The 16,195-nt window shown below is 39.1% G+C and overlaps 1 protein-coding gene across 4 annotated transcripts; it reads right to left on the reverse strand.

The window, feature by feature from the left end:
• Nucleotides 1-173: 173 nt before the first annotated feature.
• LOC138195295 (tumor necrosis factor receptor superfamily member 6-like) lies at nt 174-10,794 on the reverse strand. Of its 4 annotated transcripts, none has more exons than XM_069144586.1 (8): nt 10,688-10,794; nt 10,130-10,251; nt 9,741-9,878; nt 9,033-9,150; nt 2,229-2,299; nt 1,988-2,089; nt 1,737-1,789; nt 174-687 (listed from the first exon to the last, which is right to left on the reverse strand). In XM_069144586.1, exons 1-8 carry the CDS (start codon nt 10,756-10,758, stop codon nt 682-684), a joined length of 681 nt encoding a protein of 226 aa, XP_069000687.1. In that variant the 5' UTR covers nt 10,759-10,794; the 3' UTR covers nt 174-681. The 4 variants fall into 4 exon arrangements, with proteins under 4 accessions (XP_069000687.1, XP_069000689.1, XP_069000690.1 ...); XM_069144588.1 differs by lacking the exons at nt 174-687; nt 1,737-1,789; nt 1,988-2,089; nt 2,229-2,299 and adding exons at nt 6,073-6,586; nt 7,756-7,808; nt 8,006-8,098; nt 8,238-8,308; XM_069144589.1 differs by lacking the exons at nt 174-687; nt 1,737-1,789; nt 1,988-2,089; nt 2,229-2,299 and adding exons at nt 6,073-6,614; nt 7,756-7,808; nt 8,006-8,098; nt 8,238-8,308.
• Nucleotides 10,795-16,195: the final 5,401 nt, after the last annotated feature.

Consider the following 16,195-nt stretch of genomic DNA (forward strand, 5'->3'; position numbering starts at 1 on the left):
TGGTATAACTGCATCCTGCATGTCAAAGTACAAAACAAAAGTGATTGTATTCCTTTTAAATCATGACCACAACTTAACTGGGTTAACAATACCCATGTTTCTTGGTCACAGACACAAGTTGTGAAAATGGAGTTTAAAACATGCAATTTTCTTTGTGACCAGTTACCAACTCATGTCTGCCAATTTTTTTATTTTCAGAACAGTATATCAGCCAAATACAAACAAAATAATTCACAGTGCAAAAATACTGTACAATACCTATTTGCACAAGCTTCACAACAACATAGGCAAAGAGGAAGCACACGAGAAAGGACACCAAAGGTTTCCACTCAACTAACCTGTCCCTCTTACATAAAGGGGCAGCTATGCCAAAATTGGAGAAGACAGAAAAGCGTTTGTCATTCATGTAATGTGTACATGTGCATGTGTGTATGGTTGTGTGTACAAATTAATTAGATGAAACACAGGACAAAGACTAAACATCTTGCACCAATCATGGTGGTCGACTTCAGGAGGAAGACGACGGCTCCACAACCGCTGAGAGTTCTGGGAGAGGAGGTGGACATGGTGGAGGAGTACAAGTACCTGGGTGTGTCCATCGAACAACAGACTGAACTGGAAGACCAACATCAACGCTGTCTACAAGAAGGGGATGAGTCGACTCTTTTTCTTGAGGAAACTTCAATCCTTCAATGTGTGCAGCAAGATGTTAGAGCTGTTACATTACATTACATTACATTACATTTAGCTGACGCTTTTATCCAAAGCGACTTACAATAAGTGCATTTCAATCATCAGGGTACAAAACCCAGAACAACAGGAATCAGGAAAATACAATTTCTTCAAGAAAGCCAAACTACAAAGTGCCATCAGTAAGTGTCATTTTAAGTGCTACTACAGTTCTACTGTTCAAGGTAAAGTCGGAAGAGGTGTGTTTTTAGTTTGCGGCGGAAGATGTACAGAGTTTCCGCTGTCCTGATGTCGGTGGGGAGCTCATTCCACCATTTAGGAGCCAGGACAGCAAACAGATGTTCTACCATCTGTTGTGGCCAGTGCATTGTACTTCGCTGGGGTCTGCTGGGGGAGCAGCATTGGAGCCGGCGACACCAACAGACTTAACAAACTGGTTAAGAAGGCCGGCTCCATCATCGGCTGCAAACTGGACAGCCTGGAAAAGGTGGTGGAGAGGAGGACACTGAGGAAACTATTATCCATATTGGATAATCCTGACCACCCTCTCCACCACCTGCTGCAGGGACAGCGGAGCACTTTCTCCAAAAGACTCCTCCAGCTCCGTTGTCACAAGGACATACACAGGAGATCATTCCTGCCCACTTCAATAAGACTATACAATAACTCACCTATGGCAAAATCCATCACACAACAATAACACTGTTGTCTGTTGTCTGTTTTTCTTGGTTGTTTAAATAAAATTTAAAAAAATTAAAAAACTTTGCACTATTGTTTAGTTCGTTTTAATTTAATTATTCTATTTTATTTTATTCTATTTTATTGTATATACTGTGCAATTTATATTTAATATTTTTTACTGTGATTTTATTTCTTTCCTGTATCTATAAATGCTGCTGTAGCGAAAAGATTTCCCTTTGGGGATTCATAAAGTATGTATGTATGTATGTATGTATGTATGTATGTATCTATCTATCTATCTATCTATCTATCTATCTATCTATCTTACAGCAGGTTCAGATCTGGTCATGGAGAGAGCAAATTACCTCATCAGCTCCGTTGCCATCTGTTTTGGATGGGTCCTGAGATCTTTCCCATCCTGAGATGACGTCATAAAAAACATAAAACGTAATTATTAAGAAGAAACAAAACATGAGATTAGATCTGAGGGTCAAACTGAGCCTTCTGTACTGTATCTTTACTGAAGAACAAATGAGGATGTTGTGCCCCCACGGCGGTATCACATATATATATATGTCATATAGTCATATAGTCATATAGTCAAAGAAATACTCACTTTGTCGTATCTTTCTCCAGAAAACAAGAAACACTATCAGAGTAACAGCAACAATAACCCCAATAGCTATGCCAACAGCTTTGCCAACACTGTTGTCAACTTCTGAAACACAAAGTTAAGACCATTACATAGTTATTATAAATACAAATATGTAATTTCTTGTTTATAAATAATGTGGAAGTACACTAACTGATGCCATCATAATTGAATTAATGTGCAATAATGTTAAATGACACCATACCATTACTTTCATCATTGCAGACTGTGTCGCTGGTGGCTGTGCAGATTTCTTTATGGCCGGCAGAACCACATCTTGAACCAGAGGGAAAAACAAGCATTAGTGACAGGCTCAGTCAGAGACGTAAAAAGGATGTAATAAAAACATTACTGCCACAGATGACATTTTTATAAAAGCTACACGCACATCGTATAGTTTACATCCACTCAACGAGCACTTTATGAGGAAGACTTGTGCAGTGTAATGAAATCGAAAGCAATAGCTCTGTCGGGAGTTCTACAACCACCGAAGCCTCAAGTTCAGCATTTCAACCATCAACATCTTGTTTTTCTGGAGCCATAAGTGACCATATTTAGACGAGGTGGGGATGAACAAGCTGTGTCTCGGTCTGACGGGGAACCTAAGGATGCTACGCCTGGTGGGGAAACTGACTGCTTCCTTGGCATGTCAATCAAATCAGGCACGCAAAAAACTGTACCTCTCTAATATCTAATTAATTATGGAATCTTTTTCAGAAGAACCACCAGAGCACTGACCAGAAGGATAACATGTTATGAATGACACCATAATGACTTGTGGAGAAAATGTATTGATTTTGTAGTTCATGAGAGGCATTTTTAAAGCCCAGTGGCCCTAAGTGGTATAACACTCTAAGGAACTTCCTCATTGGCTTCACTTTTCAGACCCGGAGACAACATCCATTTCTATATTCAGTACAAATGTAAAAGCTCTGTAAAAGTTCAATTTAATGGCTCAGCTGTTGGGTCTATATTCAAAGGAGCAGAACTTACGTTTTACAACGGCGGCAGATTTCCGCTGTTTGTGTATCATTGCTGCTGTAATGATTTTTCTGACATCGACACTTAAGTGTTCCTTGCAGTGGTGCAGGGTTCGTCCACTTCTAAGCCAGCTGAAAGGACAGTACAGTCACACAACTGTCGTTAACAGTCCGTCACACTGCTTCAAACTGTATTTTTCTTAAAAACACATCGTGTTGCTTGCAATCAACGAAGAGTATAGGTTAGAAAAGGTAAAGAAATAGTTTTTTAAAAAAATTTAAAAAAGGCCCATCACATTTTCAAGTTGATGTCTTTTTTGATTTTTTTTTTTTTTTAATTAATCAATTAATTTGATGTATGATGATATTCTAAAAACTGCTAGTAGACATTTTAAAGGCTTTGTAGTGTAGGCAGTGGGCCCTTCTCATTTTGTCATGTCACAGTAGGAAAAACATGGTTAAAAACATAAAATTGAAGAAGGCTGTTTTGGTTTCAGGTGGTTTTGTAGTGGCTGACAGTCACTCTGTCATGGCCCTCAGGAACACAGAACAGAGATATCATTAATGTTATAAACAACACCTGTGTTTTACTTAGTCCGAAGGTTCAGATCATCTATTGAAAACAATAATAATAATAAAAAAATGTTGGCCAATGGTTTGTTTTCAGTTTAGCTGTGAATAAAAGTATCCCATTTCATTACCATTGAGCTGTGAGCAGGAGGTGCAGGGCAGACAGGTCTCCTGGGAATTAGCCTGACTGTTGTACGTCCTGCCGTCCTCGCAAAGCTCGCATTTTCCATCGGCCCTATTGTTAATGCAGTGATTCTCCAGACGCTGACCTGCAGCATGGAGACACGTACCATACCAAGGCAGAAAAAAAATGTTTTAATATTATAATGACATGTTTGATTAATTAATACAAAATGTAGTTTTCCCCAAGAAGTAGAAGCAGATAAAGTACAGGTAAAGCTGGACAGTCAGATCATATCATAGAAAGTAAAACTTCGAAGGTGCAAACATCAATAGATTAAAATGACCTTCAAAGGATTCCCTCCTTGTTAAAGGAGTTCACAGTACCACTGACACTTACCAGGAGCACACAGACAGCAAGTCCTGCCTTCATGTTCGTAAGTGCCATCTGCACAATCCTGTCTTTTGTACCGCAAGATCTTTAATAGCCCTTTAGGTTGGGTTGAGGCGCAAAAAGCGGGACTAAAAACACGAGAACGAAACGAAAGTGAAAGTATGTTAGCATAGTTACAAAAAAAAACAAAATCAGGTGTGGCGATTTATGTTACCCATCGATTTGTTTCCTCGCGAAGCCCACTTTAAAAAGCCCCAGAACTGCAAATGTTCGTCTTATAAGAAGCTTCATATCAAGTTCATGGACCCTACTAGTCGACCCTAATCATAAATCTAACATTAAACCAAGAAAACACTGTCGAGGAAGTGGATACATCCTTCTAACACTGTTGCACAGTCGGAAATAATAAACTCTCCCACAAACTCTGATCTGTTTACTTACAGTAACACGTGGAGGAAGAACAAAACAGCGACGATAACACGAGCAGAAAACTTGGTCGACCCTGTTGCCATCGTGCAAATAGAGGATTATGTAGTACAGTACTGTGTGGCTGCGTCTATAGCTGTGGTTGAAAGTGACCGCCTCAATGCGCTCCGTGCTGCGCATGCGGGGATTTCCGGGGCTGACTTGTTTTTCTCACTTACTTTATGACACTTAAAACTGTCACTATTAAACTCCAAACTGTATATTTAGCAGTACAGTAGGCTATATAGAAAGGGTATATATAGATAGTATATGGTCAATTTTGGGGGTGCAGTCTCTTCCCCATACGTTTCCATGTAGGATTGTTGTTGTTTTTTTGTATCTTCGCGCAATAGTCTAAAAGCTTTTGCTGCGTTTTGGAAAGCCCCATACAATGTCTCAATTTTAACTGCAGACACACAGAACACAACGAAGGTCTCCCAGTCTTTCTTTATCCAAAGAAAAGTAGTTCTTCTACATTTGATATATAATGTGCCATGTATTAGGCCTCGCCAAAAACGACTGAAATCAGCTTGTAAAATACCAACCACATTACTTATGCCACATTGCAAGGTTGCAATAACACAGTGAGTTTAGTGTCCTAAAAGAAATCAAAGCTGCCCATCTACCAAAGTAATGTCAATAAATGTCTTGTTTTCTCCAAACAACAGTGACAAACTCTCATACATTCTGTTTTCAATTGTACATATGGCAAAGAAAAAAAACAAATTTACCTAATGTGAAACATTTTCCTCACTAGTTTTACTTTAAAAATGAAATTATTAATTGGAAATAATGAAAATAGTTGCTTTGATCAGCAATATCCTACCTATTTATCTGTTTCAGCGTGTGACCTCAATGGTTAAAAGAGCTATCGAGCTCTTGCAGTAAAGAGAAAGCTCAAGAAAAAATAATAATCAGGTTTGCAGTGAGAAACTGAGGAGGAGCAATAATTTTCTTATATAGCCTAATGATTAAACTCGTCTTTTTTTTGTTCTTTTTTCTTCATATTGTATCTTGCACATTATACCAAAAATAATGAAAAGTATTATGTAATTCAAATGATTAATAATATATCAATGGTCACCAGGCAAAACTCAGTTTGGGCCACTAGGAGGTGTTATTACTCTTTGTCTGCTGTTATGGCTGCTGAAAATGTGGAGCTGTTGATGGGGGCCAATTACCACAGTCAAATATTAGCTATTCTGGTTCAGTCTGTTACATGTACTCAAACTATTGTTTAAATGATTCTATAGAAGTAACACTTTTATAACTTTTAGTTGTATCCTACATGTGGAAAGCCTTGAGCTGTCAGAATACGTAAATACAATTAATAAAAAAGAGATAAAATGGTATAACTGCATCCTGCATGTCAAAGTACAAAACAAAAGTGATTGTATTCCTTTTAAATCATGACCACAACTTAACTGGGTTAACAATACCCATGTTTCTTGGTCACAGACACAAGTTGTGAAAATGGAGTTTAAAACATGCAATTTTCTTTGTGACCAGTTACCAACTCATGTCTGCCAATTTTTTTATTTTCAGAACAGTATATCAGCCAAATACAAACAAAATAATTCACAGTGCAAAAATACTGTACAATACCTATTTGCACAAGCTTCACAACAACATAGGCAAAGAGGAAGCACACGAGAAAGGACACCAAAGGTTTCCACTCAACTAACCTGTCCCTCTTACATAAAGGGGCAGCTATGCCAAAATTGGAGAAGACAGAAAAGCGTTTGTCATTCATGTAATGTGTACATGTGCATGTGTGTATGGTTGTGTGTACAAATTAATTAGATGAAACACAGGACAAAGACTAAACATCTTGCACCAATCATGGTGGTCGACTTCAGGAGGAAGACGACGGCTCCACAACCGCTGAGAGTTCTGGGAGAGGAGGTGGACATGGTGGAGGAGTACAAGTACCTGGGTGTGTCCATCGAACAACAGACTGAACTGGAAGACCAACATCAACGCTGTCTACAAGAAGGGGATGAGTCGACTCTTTTTCTTGAGGAAACTTCGATCCTTCAATGTGTGCAGCAAGATGTTAGAGCTGTTACATACATTAGATTACATTACATTTAGCTGACGCTTTTATCCAAAGCGACTTACAATAAGTGCATTTCAATCATCAGGGTACAAAACCCAGAACAACAGGAATCAGGAAAATACAATTTCTTCAAGAAAGCCAAACTACAAAGTGCCATCAGTAAGTGTCATTTTAAGTGCTACTACAGTTCTACTGTTCAAGGTAAAGTCGGAAGAGGTGTGTTTTTAGTTTGCGGCGGAAGATGTACAGAGTTTCCGCTGTCCTGATGTCGGTGGGGAGCTCATTCCACCATTTAGGAGCCAGGACAGCAAACAGATGTTCTACCATCTGTTGTGGCCAGTGCATTGTACTTCGCTGGGGTCTGCTGGGGGAGCAGCATTGGAGCCGGCGACACCAACAGACTTAACAAACTGGTTAAGAAGGCCGGCTCCATCATTGGCTGCAAACTGGACAGCCTGGAAAAGGTGGTGGAGAGGAGGACACTGAGGAAACTATTATCCATATTGGATAATCCTGACCACCCTCTCCACCACCTGCTGCAGGGACAGCGGAGCACTTTCTCCAAAAGACTCCTCCAGCTCCGTTGTCACAAGGACATATACAGGAGATCATTCCTGCCCACTTCAATAAGACTATACAATAACTCACCTATGGAAAAATCCATCACACAACAATAACACTGTTGTCTGTTGTCTGTTTTTCTTGGTTGTTTAAATAAAATTTAAAAAAATTAAAAAACTTTGCACTATTGTTTAGTTCATTTTAATTTAATTATTCTATTTTATTTTATTCTATTTTATTGTATATACTGTGCATTTTTATATTTAATATTTTTTACTGTGATTTTATTTCTTTCCTGTATCTATAAATGCTGCTGTAGCGAAAAGATTTCCCTTTGGGGATTCATAAAGTAAGTAAGTAAGTAAGTATGTAAGTATGTAAGTATGTATGTAAGTAAGTAAGTAAGTAAGTAAGTAAGTAAGTAAGTAAGTAAGTAAGTAAGTATGTATGTATGTATGTATGTATGTATGTATGTATGTATCTATGTATCTATGTATCTATCTATCTATCTATCTATCTATCTATCTATCTATCTATCTATCTTACAGCAGGTTCAGATCTGGTCATGGAGAGAGCAAATTACCTCATCAGCTCCGTTGCCATTTATTTGGGGTGGGGCCTAAGGTCTTTTCCGTCCTGAGATGACATCATAAAAAAATAAGACGTAATTATTAAGAAGAAACAAAACATGAGATTAGATCTGAGGGTCAAACTGAGCCTTCTGTACTGTATCTTTACTGAAGAACAAATGAGGATGTTGTGCCCCCACGGCGGTATCACATATATATATATGTCATATAGTCATATAGTCATATAGTCAAAGAAATACTCACTTTGTCCTCTCCTTATCCAGAAAATAAGAAACACTACCGGAAGAACAACAATAAGAATAACGCCAAAATAATTGCCATAACTGTTGTCAACATCTGAAACACAGAGTTAAGACCATTACATAGTTATTATAAATACAAATATGTAATTTCTTTTTTATAAATAATGTGGAAGTACACTAACTGATGCCATCATAATTGAATTAATGTGCAATAATGCTAAATGACACCATACCATCACATTTATCATTGCAGACTGTGTCGCTGGTGGCTGTGCAGTTTTTTTTACAGCCGGCAGACCCACATCTTGAACCAGAGGGAAAAACAAGCATTAGTGACAGGCTCAGTCAGAGACGTAAAAAGGATGTAATAAAAACATTACTGCCACAGACGACATTTTTATAAAAGCTACACGCACATCGTATAGTTTACATCCACTCAACGAGCACTTTATGAGGAAGACTTGTGCAGTGTAATGAAATCGAAAGCAATAGCTCTGTCGGGAGTTCTACAACCACCGAAGCCTCAAGTTCAGCATTTCAACCATCAACATCTTGTTTTTCTGGAGCCATAAGTGACCATATTTAGACGAGGTGGGGATGAACAAGCTGTGTCTCGGTCTGACGGGGAACCTAAGGATGCTACGCCTGCTCACGGGTGGAAAAACTGACTGCTTCCTTGGCGTCTCAATCAAATCAGGCACGCAAAAACCTGTACCTCTCTAATATCTAATTAATTATGGAATCTTTTTCAGAAGAATCACCAGAGCACTGACCAGAAGGATAACATGTTATGAATGACACCATAATGACTTGTGGAGAAAATGTATTGATTTTGTAGTTCATGAGAGGCATTTTTAAAGCCCAGTGGCCCTAAGTGGTATAACACTCTAAGGAACTTCCTCATTGGCTTCACTTTTCAGACCCGGAGACAACATCCATTTCTATATTCAGTACAAATGTAAAAGCACTGTAAAAGTTCAATTTAGTGGCTCAGCTGTTGGGTCTATATTCAAAGGAGCAGAACTTACGTTTTACAACGGTGGCAGATTTCCACTGTTTGTGTATCATTGCTGCTGTAATGATTTTTCTGACATCGACACTTAGTGTTCCTTGCAGTGGTGCAGGGTTCGTCCACTTCTAAGGCAGCTGAAAGGACAGTACAGTCACACAACTGTCGTTAAGGAGTAGCTGACAGCCCGTCACACTGCTTCAAACTGTATTTTTCTTAAAAACACATCGTGTTGCTTGCAATCAACGAAGAGTATAGGTTAGAAAAGGTAAGGAAATAGTTTCAAAAAAATTTTTTAAAAAAGGCCCATCACATTTTCAAGTTGATGTCTTTTTTGATTTTTTTTTTTTTTTTTTTTTTTTTATTTAATCAATTAATTTGATGAATGATAACATTCTAAAAAACTGCTAATAGACATTTTAAAGGCTTTGTAGTGTAGGCAGTGGGCCCTTCTCATTTTGTCATGTCACAGTAGGAAAAACATGGTTAAAAACATAAAATTGAAGAAGGCTGTTTTGGTTTCAGGTGGTTTTGTAGTGGCTGACAGTCACTCTGTCATGGCCCTCAGGAACACAGAACAGAGATATCATTAATGTTATAAACAACACCTGTGTTTTACTTAGTCCGACGGTTCAAATCATCTATTGAAAACAATAATGAAAAAAAAAATGTTGGCCAATGGTTTGTTTTCAGATTAGCTGTGAATAAAAGTATCCCATTTCATTACCATTGGGCTGTGAGCAGGAGGTGCAGGGCAGACAGGTCTCCTGGGAATTAGCCTGACTGTTGTACGTCCTGCCGTCCTCACAAAGCTCGCATTTTCCATCGGCCCTATTGTTAATGCAGTGCTTCTCGAGACGCTGACCTGCAGTATGGAGACACGTACCATACCAAGGCAGAAAAAAAATGTTTTAATATTATCATGACATGTTTGACTAATTAATACAAAATGTAGTTTTCCCCAAGAAGTAGAAGCAGATAAAGTACAGGTAAAGCTGGACAGTCAGATCATATCATAGAAAGTAAAACTTCGAAGGTGCAAACATCAATAGATTAAAATGACCTTCAAAGGATTCCCTCCTTGTTAAAGGAGTTCACAGTACCACTGACACTTACCAGGAGCACACAGACAGCAGGTCCTGCCTTCATGTTCGTAAGTGCCATCTGCACAATCCTGTCTTTTGTACCGCAAGATCTTTAATAGCCCTTTAGGTTGGGTTGAGGCGCAAAAAGCGGGACTAAAAACACGAGAACGAAAAGGAAGTGAAATTATGTTCGCATAGTTACAAAAAAACAAAACAAAAAAAACCAAACGGATTACTACAGGCTGTGTAAACAGTCGCCTGTGTAGTGTTGTCACTTTACTAACGCTAACAAAACAGTTAACGCGTAAATTTACTGTCAACGTTTTAAATCAGGTGTGGCGATTTATGTTACCCATCGATTTGTTTCCTCGCGAAGCCCACTTTAAAAAGCCCCAGAACTGCACATGTTCGTCTTATAAGAAGCTTCATATCAAGTTCATGGACCCTACTAGTCGACCCTAATCATAAATCTAACATTAACCAACATTAAACCAAGAAAACACTGTCGAGGAAGTGGATACATCCTTCTAACACTGTTGCACAGTCGGAAATAATAAACTCTCCCACAAACTCTGATCTGTTTACTTACAGTAACACGTGGAGGAAGAACAAAACAGCGATGATAAAACGAGCAGAAAACTTGGTCGACCCTGTTGCCATCGTGCAAATGGAGGATGATTTAATTTATTATATTGATTTATACTGTGTGGCAGCGTCTACAGCTATGGTTGACAGCGATCACCTGTGCCCCCCGTGCTGAGCATGCGGATTTCCGGGGCTGGTTTGTTTTTCTCACTTACTTTATGACACTTAAAACTGTCACTACTAAACTCCAAACTGTTTATTTAGCAGCATATACTGTACGGTAGGCTATATAGAAAGCGCATATATAGATAGTATATGGTCAATTTTGGGGTGCAGTCTCTTCTCCATACGTTTCCATGTAGGATTGTTGTTGTTTTTTTGTATCTTCACGCAATAGTCTAAAAGCTTTTGCTGCGTTTTGGAAAGCCCCATACAATGTCTCAATTTTAACTGCAGACACACAGAACACAACGAAGGTCTCCCAGTCTTTCTTTATCCAAAGAAAAGTAGTTCTTCTGCATTTGATATATAATGTGCCATGTATTAGGCCTCGCCAAAAACGACTGAAATCAGCTTGTAAAATACCAACCACATTACTTATGCCACATTGCAAGGTTGCAATAACACAGTGAGTTTAGTGTCCTAAAAGAAATCAAAGCTGCCCATCTACCAAAGTAATGTCAATAAATGTCTTGTTTTCTCCAAACAACAGTGACAAACTCTCATACATTCTGCTTTCAATTGTACATATGGCAAAGAAAAGAAGCAAATTTACCTAATGTGAAACATTTTCCTCACTAGTTTTACTTTAAAAATGAAATTATTAATTGGAAATAATGAAAATAGTTGCTTTGATCAGCAATATCCTACCTATTTATCTGTTTCAGCGTGTGACCTCAATGGTTAAAAGAGCTATCGAGCTCTTGCAGTAAAGAGAAAGCTCAAGAAAAAATAATAATCAGGTTTGCAGTGAGAAACTGAGGAGGAGCAATAATTTTCTTATGTAGCCTAATGATTAAACTTGTCTTTTTTTGTTCTTTTTTCTTCATATTGTATCTTGCACATTATATCAAAAATAATGAAAAGTATTATGTAATTCAAATGATTAATAATATATCAATGGTCACCAGGCAAAACTCAGTTTGGGCCACTAGGAGGTGTTATTACTCTTTGTCTGCTGTTATGGCTGCTGAAAATGTGGAGCTGTTGATGGGGGCCAATTACCACAGTAAAATATTAGCTATTCTGGTTCAGTCTGTTACATGTACTCAAACTATTGTTTAAATGATTCTATAGAAGTAACACTTTGATAACTTTTAGTTGTATCCTACATGTGGAAAGTCTTGAGCTGTCAGAATACGTAAATACAATTAATAAAAAAGAGATAAAATGGTATAACTGCATCCTGCATGTCAAAGTACAAAACAAAAGTGATTGTATTCCTTTTAAATCATGACCACAATTTAACTGGGTTAACAATACCCATGTTTTTTGGTCACAGACATAAGTTGTGAAAATGGAGTTTAAAACATGCAATTTTCTTTGTGACCAGTTACCAACTCATGTCTGCCAATTTTTTTTTATTTTCAGAACAGTATATCAGCCAAATACAAATAAAATAATGTGGTGCAGGTGAGCAAAGTTCTGTACAGCTGCAAAAAATTCTGCAGAATGTAAAATTTGCATATGTAAATTACCCGTAAGATTCAACACATTTGAAGTGAACTGATGAACCTCTTAACGTTGCTGCAAGTCATCACTGTGGCAGGAAATCCTTTCTATCAGTGCTCTAATGTAAGAAATGAATGCCTCACCTCCACCCCACGTGTCCCAAAAATGCCATATTTGTTTGATCTCTGCCAAGTGCGGTTAGCAGCAAATTTATCTTTGAACAAAAGTGGGGGAAAGAGTTTGGCTGGGGAATAAAAACTTAACTTGAAGGAGAACTCCTGTGGGATTTGGTTGTTTTTGCATGTGTATCGAATTTCAGCCCTTTGTAGTCCCACTGAGTCCCAGTGTCGGATTTGTACCAGTCTGCTGCCTGCTCATGTGGCCCACTTACAGAGCAAAACGAACACACACAGGTGTTGTAGGACAATTGTGAATTAATATTTTTAGCTACTGTTGGCAGTGTCTTTTGGTCGGCCAAACACTTTGCCCAAGACTGAAATATTTCAGCATCTATTGGATGAATGGTCATGAAATGTTGTACAGATACTTTTCATCAATGGAGGATGAAACTTACTGTTTGGAGTCAGAGGTTATCTGTTGGATAGGTTTCCATGGGACCTGTGACATTCATAACCCCTCAGTAGCCTATTAACTATAACTTTGGTCACATTTCCATTGGCCATATTCAAGTTCTTTTTTTCCCCTATGCATTCTGAACAAATACTTGAAAAACTAATGACAACCCCATTAATCTAAGATGTACTTTGTGCTCGTTACTAATTTTCAAATGTTAACATGCTGATGAACATGGTAAACATCGCACATGCTTAAAGTTGCCACGCGTACAGTAATTATCGTATTGTGTTTACGCGTCTTCTCTCGTGTCTTTTTTGGCCAATCATGACTGTCGCGAAAATTAACGTGACTGATGAGCTTTCAAGCATCAGCCGTTGCTCATTTGCAGAGTTTGCAGGAGAGATAGCTTGCTGATGCATCTTTGTGTTCTCTTGGTCAAGACTCGTGTGTGATCATTTTTATTAAAACACAACAATTTTACTTTACCATTTCCCATCCGGCAAAGACTCAACTGATACACATTGGGATGTTAGCATTGTCATAGTGAGCACGGTAAGCATGCTAATGTTAGCTTTATGTCACAGAGTTGCTAAAGTGGATGTGGTCTTTTTGGAAAAAAAAAAATATACACAGTTCAAAAAGTTAGTATGTGCCGCACAGTCAAACCAGAATAAGCCTCTGCTTTTGGTTCTGCAGCTTTTTCCATTTAACATCCTCTGTTTTATCAAAGCCAAATGTGTTACAGAAGTTTCTCTTGACAATACAGGTTAAGACATATTAAAAGAGGAAAAAGCTCTCATCTTACAATTCAAATTGGGGAGGCAATCATATTCTTCACCAGCTGCTAGCTTTAAGGATAAGTAAGTGGATGAGATGGTGATCTTATTGGCACGAAATGCATGTATTTTGGTGCTTCATGCTCTGCTTTATGTGGGCTACCACTTAAAGTCATAATGGCATATGGAATCATCACCAGTAGGCCACAATGAGAGCATTACTGTCTTGCAGTCTGCTACAGTATGTGCAAACCAAACCGAATGGCTGCAAAACCACCACCAAAGAACTGCAGCTTGCAGATTTCTGCTCTGTGGAGCGGCATTATCATCCACGGCCAATGTGTTCCGCTTCCCATCGCCCCCGGGTCATATGCAGAATAAGGCAGAGTAATAGCTCCACTGAGATCGAGGGGAAGAAAAAAAATAAAATAGAATAAGACAACGTTTTTGTTGTTAGGAGGAAGCTGCTGGAAGGAGCTGTGTTGCAAAGCCTCCCCAGGGACACTGAAGAAGAGGGAGGAGATGATTCAGGGGAGGCAGCAGGCAACAGCTCTGCTCTTTGAGTCAAAGAAAGAGAGGAGACTTCTGCGGTTGTCTGTGTGCTGAAGTTCATTAATGCTGTGTGTTTCATAGATTTAGTTAACTATAGTCACGATGCCCTGCGTCTTTTTTTGGAAACTGGGTCACAACAGCGTTAACTGAAAATAACAAGCATAGCAACAAGTTTTTTCCAGAAATTGTATTGCATGCTTGTCAGCGCCACATTTTGTACATGCTGAAACATCTTCCTTTAAGTACACTATGCATTTGTTAATTCAAAATTTCATGCATGTTGTGGAAGAGTGCTTTCCATTTCATTTTTACTTCCTTAAGGTTAAACATCTTCTTTAAATTTAGCTGCAGCACTTCTTTTGTGGAGGACTTTTGGGCCTACAGGTAGTAATCATAATCCATGAATGCACTGAATTAAAAGAGCAAAGCCAATATAGTTTTCAAATCCACTCAGAGTGGCTATACTGATGCAACTTTGACATTCAAACATAACCAACGTGACAGTTTTCTCTTTTTCTGACTTGAAGTGAATTTTTTTTTAAGTATTCAACTTAAAAAGAACCAGACTGACAGGATTTTAATATTCAATGGTTATGATCAGAGGCTGAAACCAGGCAGGGATGTCCTTATTTGGGATATCTTGAATTAATAAATAACCATGTGAGGAAAACTGTGTCCAGAAGAAACAGGGACTGGGGGGGGGGGACAAACTCGATTCTCCTTCACACACAGAACAGGAAGAGAGTCATGCTGCTCTACAACTACAGGAAATAACCTCGGTGCTGATGACGCAGGTCTCAGGGGAAAGCTCAGCAAGTTCTGTACATCTAAAGCATTCTGTACTCTGTGAGTGCACGAAGAGCAGGGCTGTGCAACATGTTGCTGCACGGACACACATTTCTTGAGTGCTGCTTTGTGCCATATGATAAAAGTATGGAATGTGTCCATCCCTGAGTTTGTCAAACACAAGTACAACGTCTGCCTGCATTCCTCTCCCACAGCACCAGCTTACACACATGCACACAAACCAGAAGAAAAGACGTAAATCTGCGAAGCTGCCACTAGATGATAAGTCTGTGCGCAGAGATTTCCCGCAGCAACACGTCCAGCGGTCTGCCTAATTAGAGCCGAGTGCATCTGTGGGCAATGGAGTCCGCGTTTGCACATGGAAGGGGGATTTGGCCCGCGGCATTCATTCACTGCATGGCTGTCTGGTGGAAAGACAATGGTTGAGGAGTACAGATCGGATGTCTTGTTTCCAGAGGAAAGACAAGAATAATGCCGGTTGAATATCCCACAGAGATGGATTTATTCGGACTGTTGGTATTGGAAAAATCCGGTTAGGGACTTAGTCAAAACAGAGCAGCAGCAGCAGGGAGAGGCTGAACTGAGCCTGCAGGCAGGGCCAAACTGATGCCAGCCCTGCACGTCCCGTCCTTTACCTGTCCTCTCTGTCCTCAGAGCGGGTCCACTCCACTCATTTATCCTTTGTCTAAACCATTATATGAAAGGGCGTCCTCCTATTCCTGTCCTCAAGGACGAACCCCTCTCTCATTTCTGAGCCCGCCCTCGCACAGAATATGTGAACATTTTTATGCCTGTGGCCCTCACACTCCCTAAACTTTGTGTGGACTGTGGCTGTGATCTACCAATATCACGAGGGTTACTTCTGCAGTTGCCACAGAGTACAAAGAAACCCATAGACTCCATATACTGAGTCAACAGTAACATATTTACAATTGAGTGTTACAATTGAGAGCATGTCAAAACCTAGTACGAAAGTGAGCAGAGAAGTTGAAACAGTGAGCTGAAAGTCATGTTTACATGGGGAATTGTAAGTGACACCGCATGAAGAAGATATTGCAACAATATAATGTACAATTATCATAAAGTTACAATCTCCGAGATCCCCGTTTCACACTCTCTGGCGGCACCTA

Source organism: Embiotoca jacksoni, unplaced genomic scaffold, assembly GCF_022577435.1.
Source record: "Embiotoca jacksoni isolate LCO1_2020_lvr unplaced genomic scaffold, fEmbJac1.0.p SCAF_12, whole genome shotgun sequence".
Lineage (NCBI taxonomy): Eukaryota > Metazoa > Chordata > Actinopteri > Embiotocidae > Embiotoca > Embiotoca jacksoni.

Coding starts and splice junctions, on each gene's coding strand:
- LOC138195295 (XM_069144586.1), bottom strand. CDS start 10,758: ATGGCAACAGGGTCGACCAAGTTTTCTGCTCGTTTTATCATCGCTGTT. Junction 9,879..10,129: donor CTGCTGTCTGTGTGCTCCTG/GTAAGTGTCAGT, acceptor TCCATACTGCAG/GTCAGCGTCTCGAGAAGCAC. Junction 1,790..1,987: donor CTGGAGAAAGATACGACAAA/GTGAGTATTTCT, acceptor ACGTCATCTCAG/GATGGGAAAGATCTCAGGAC.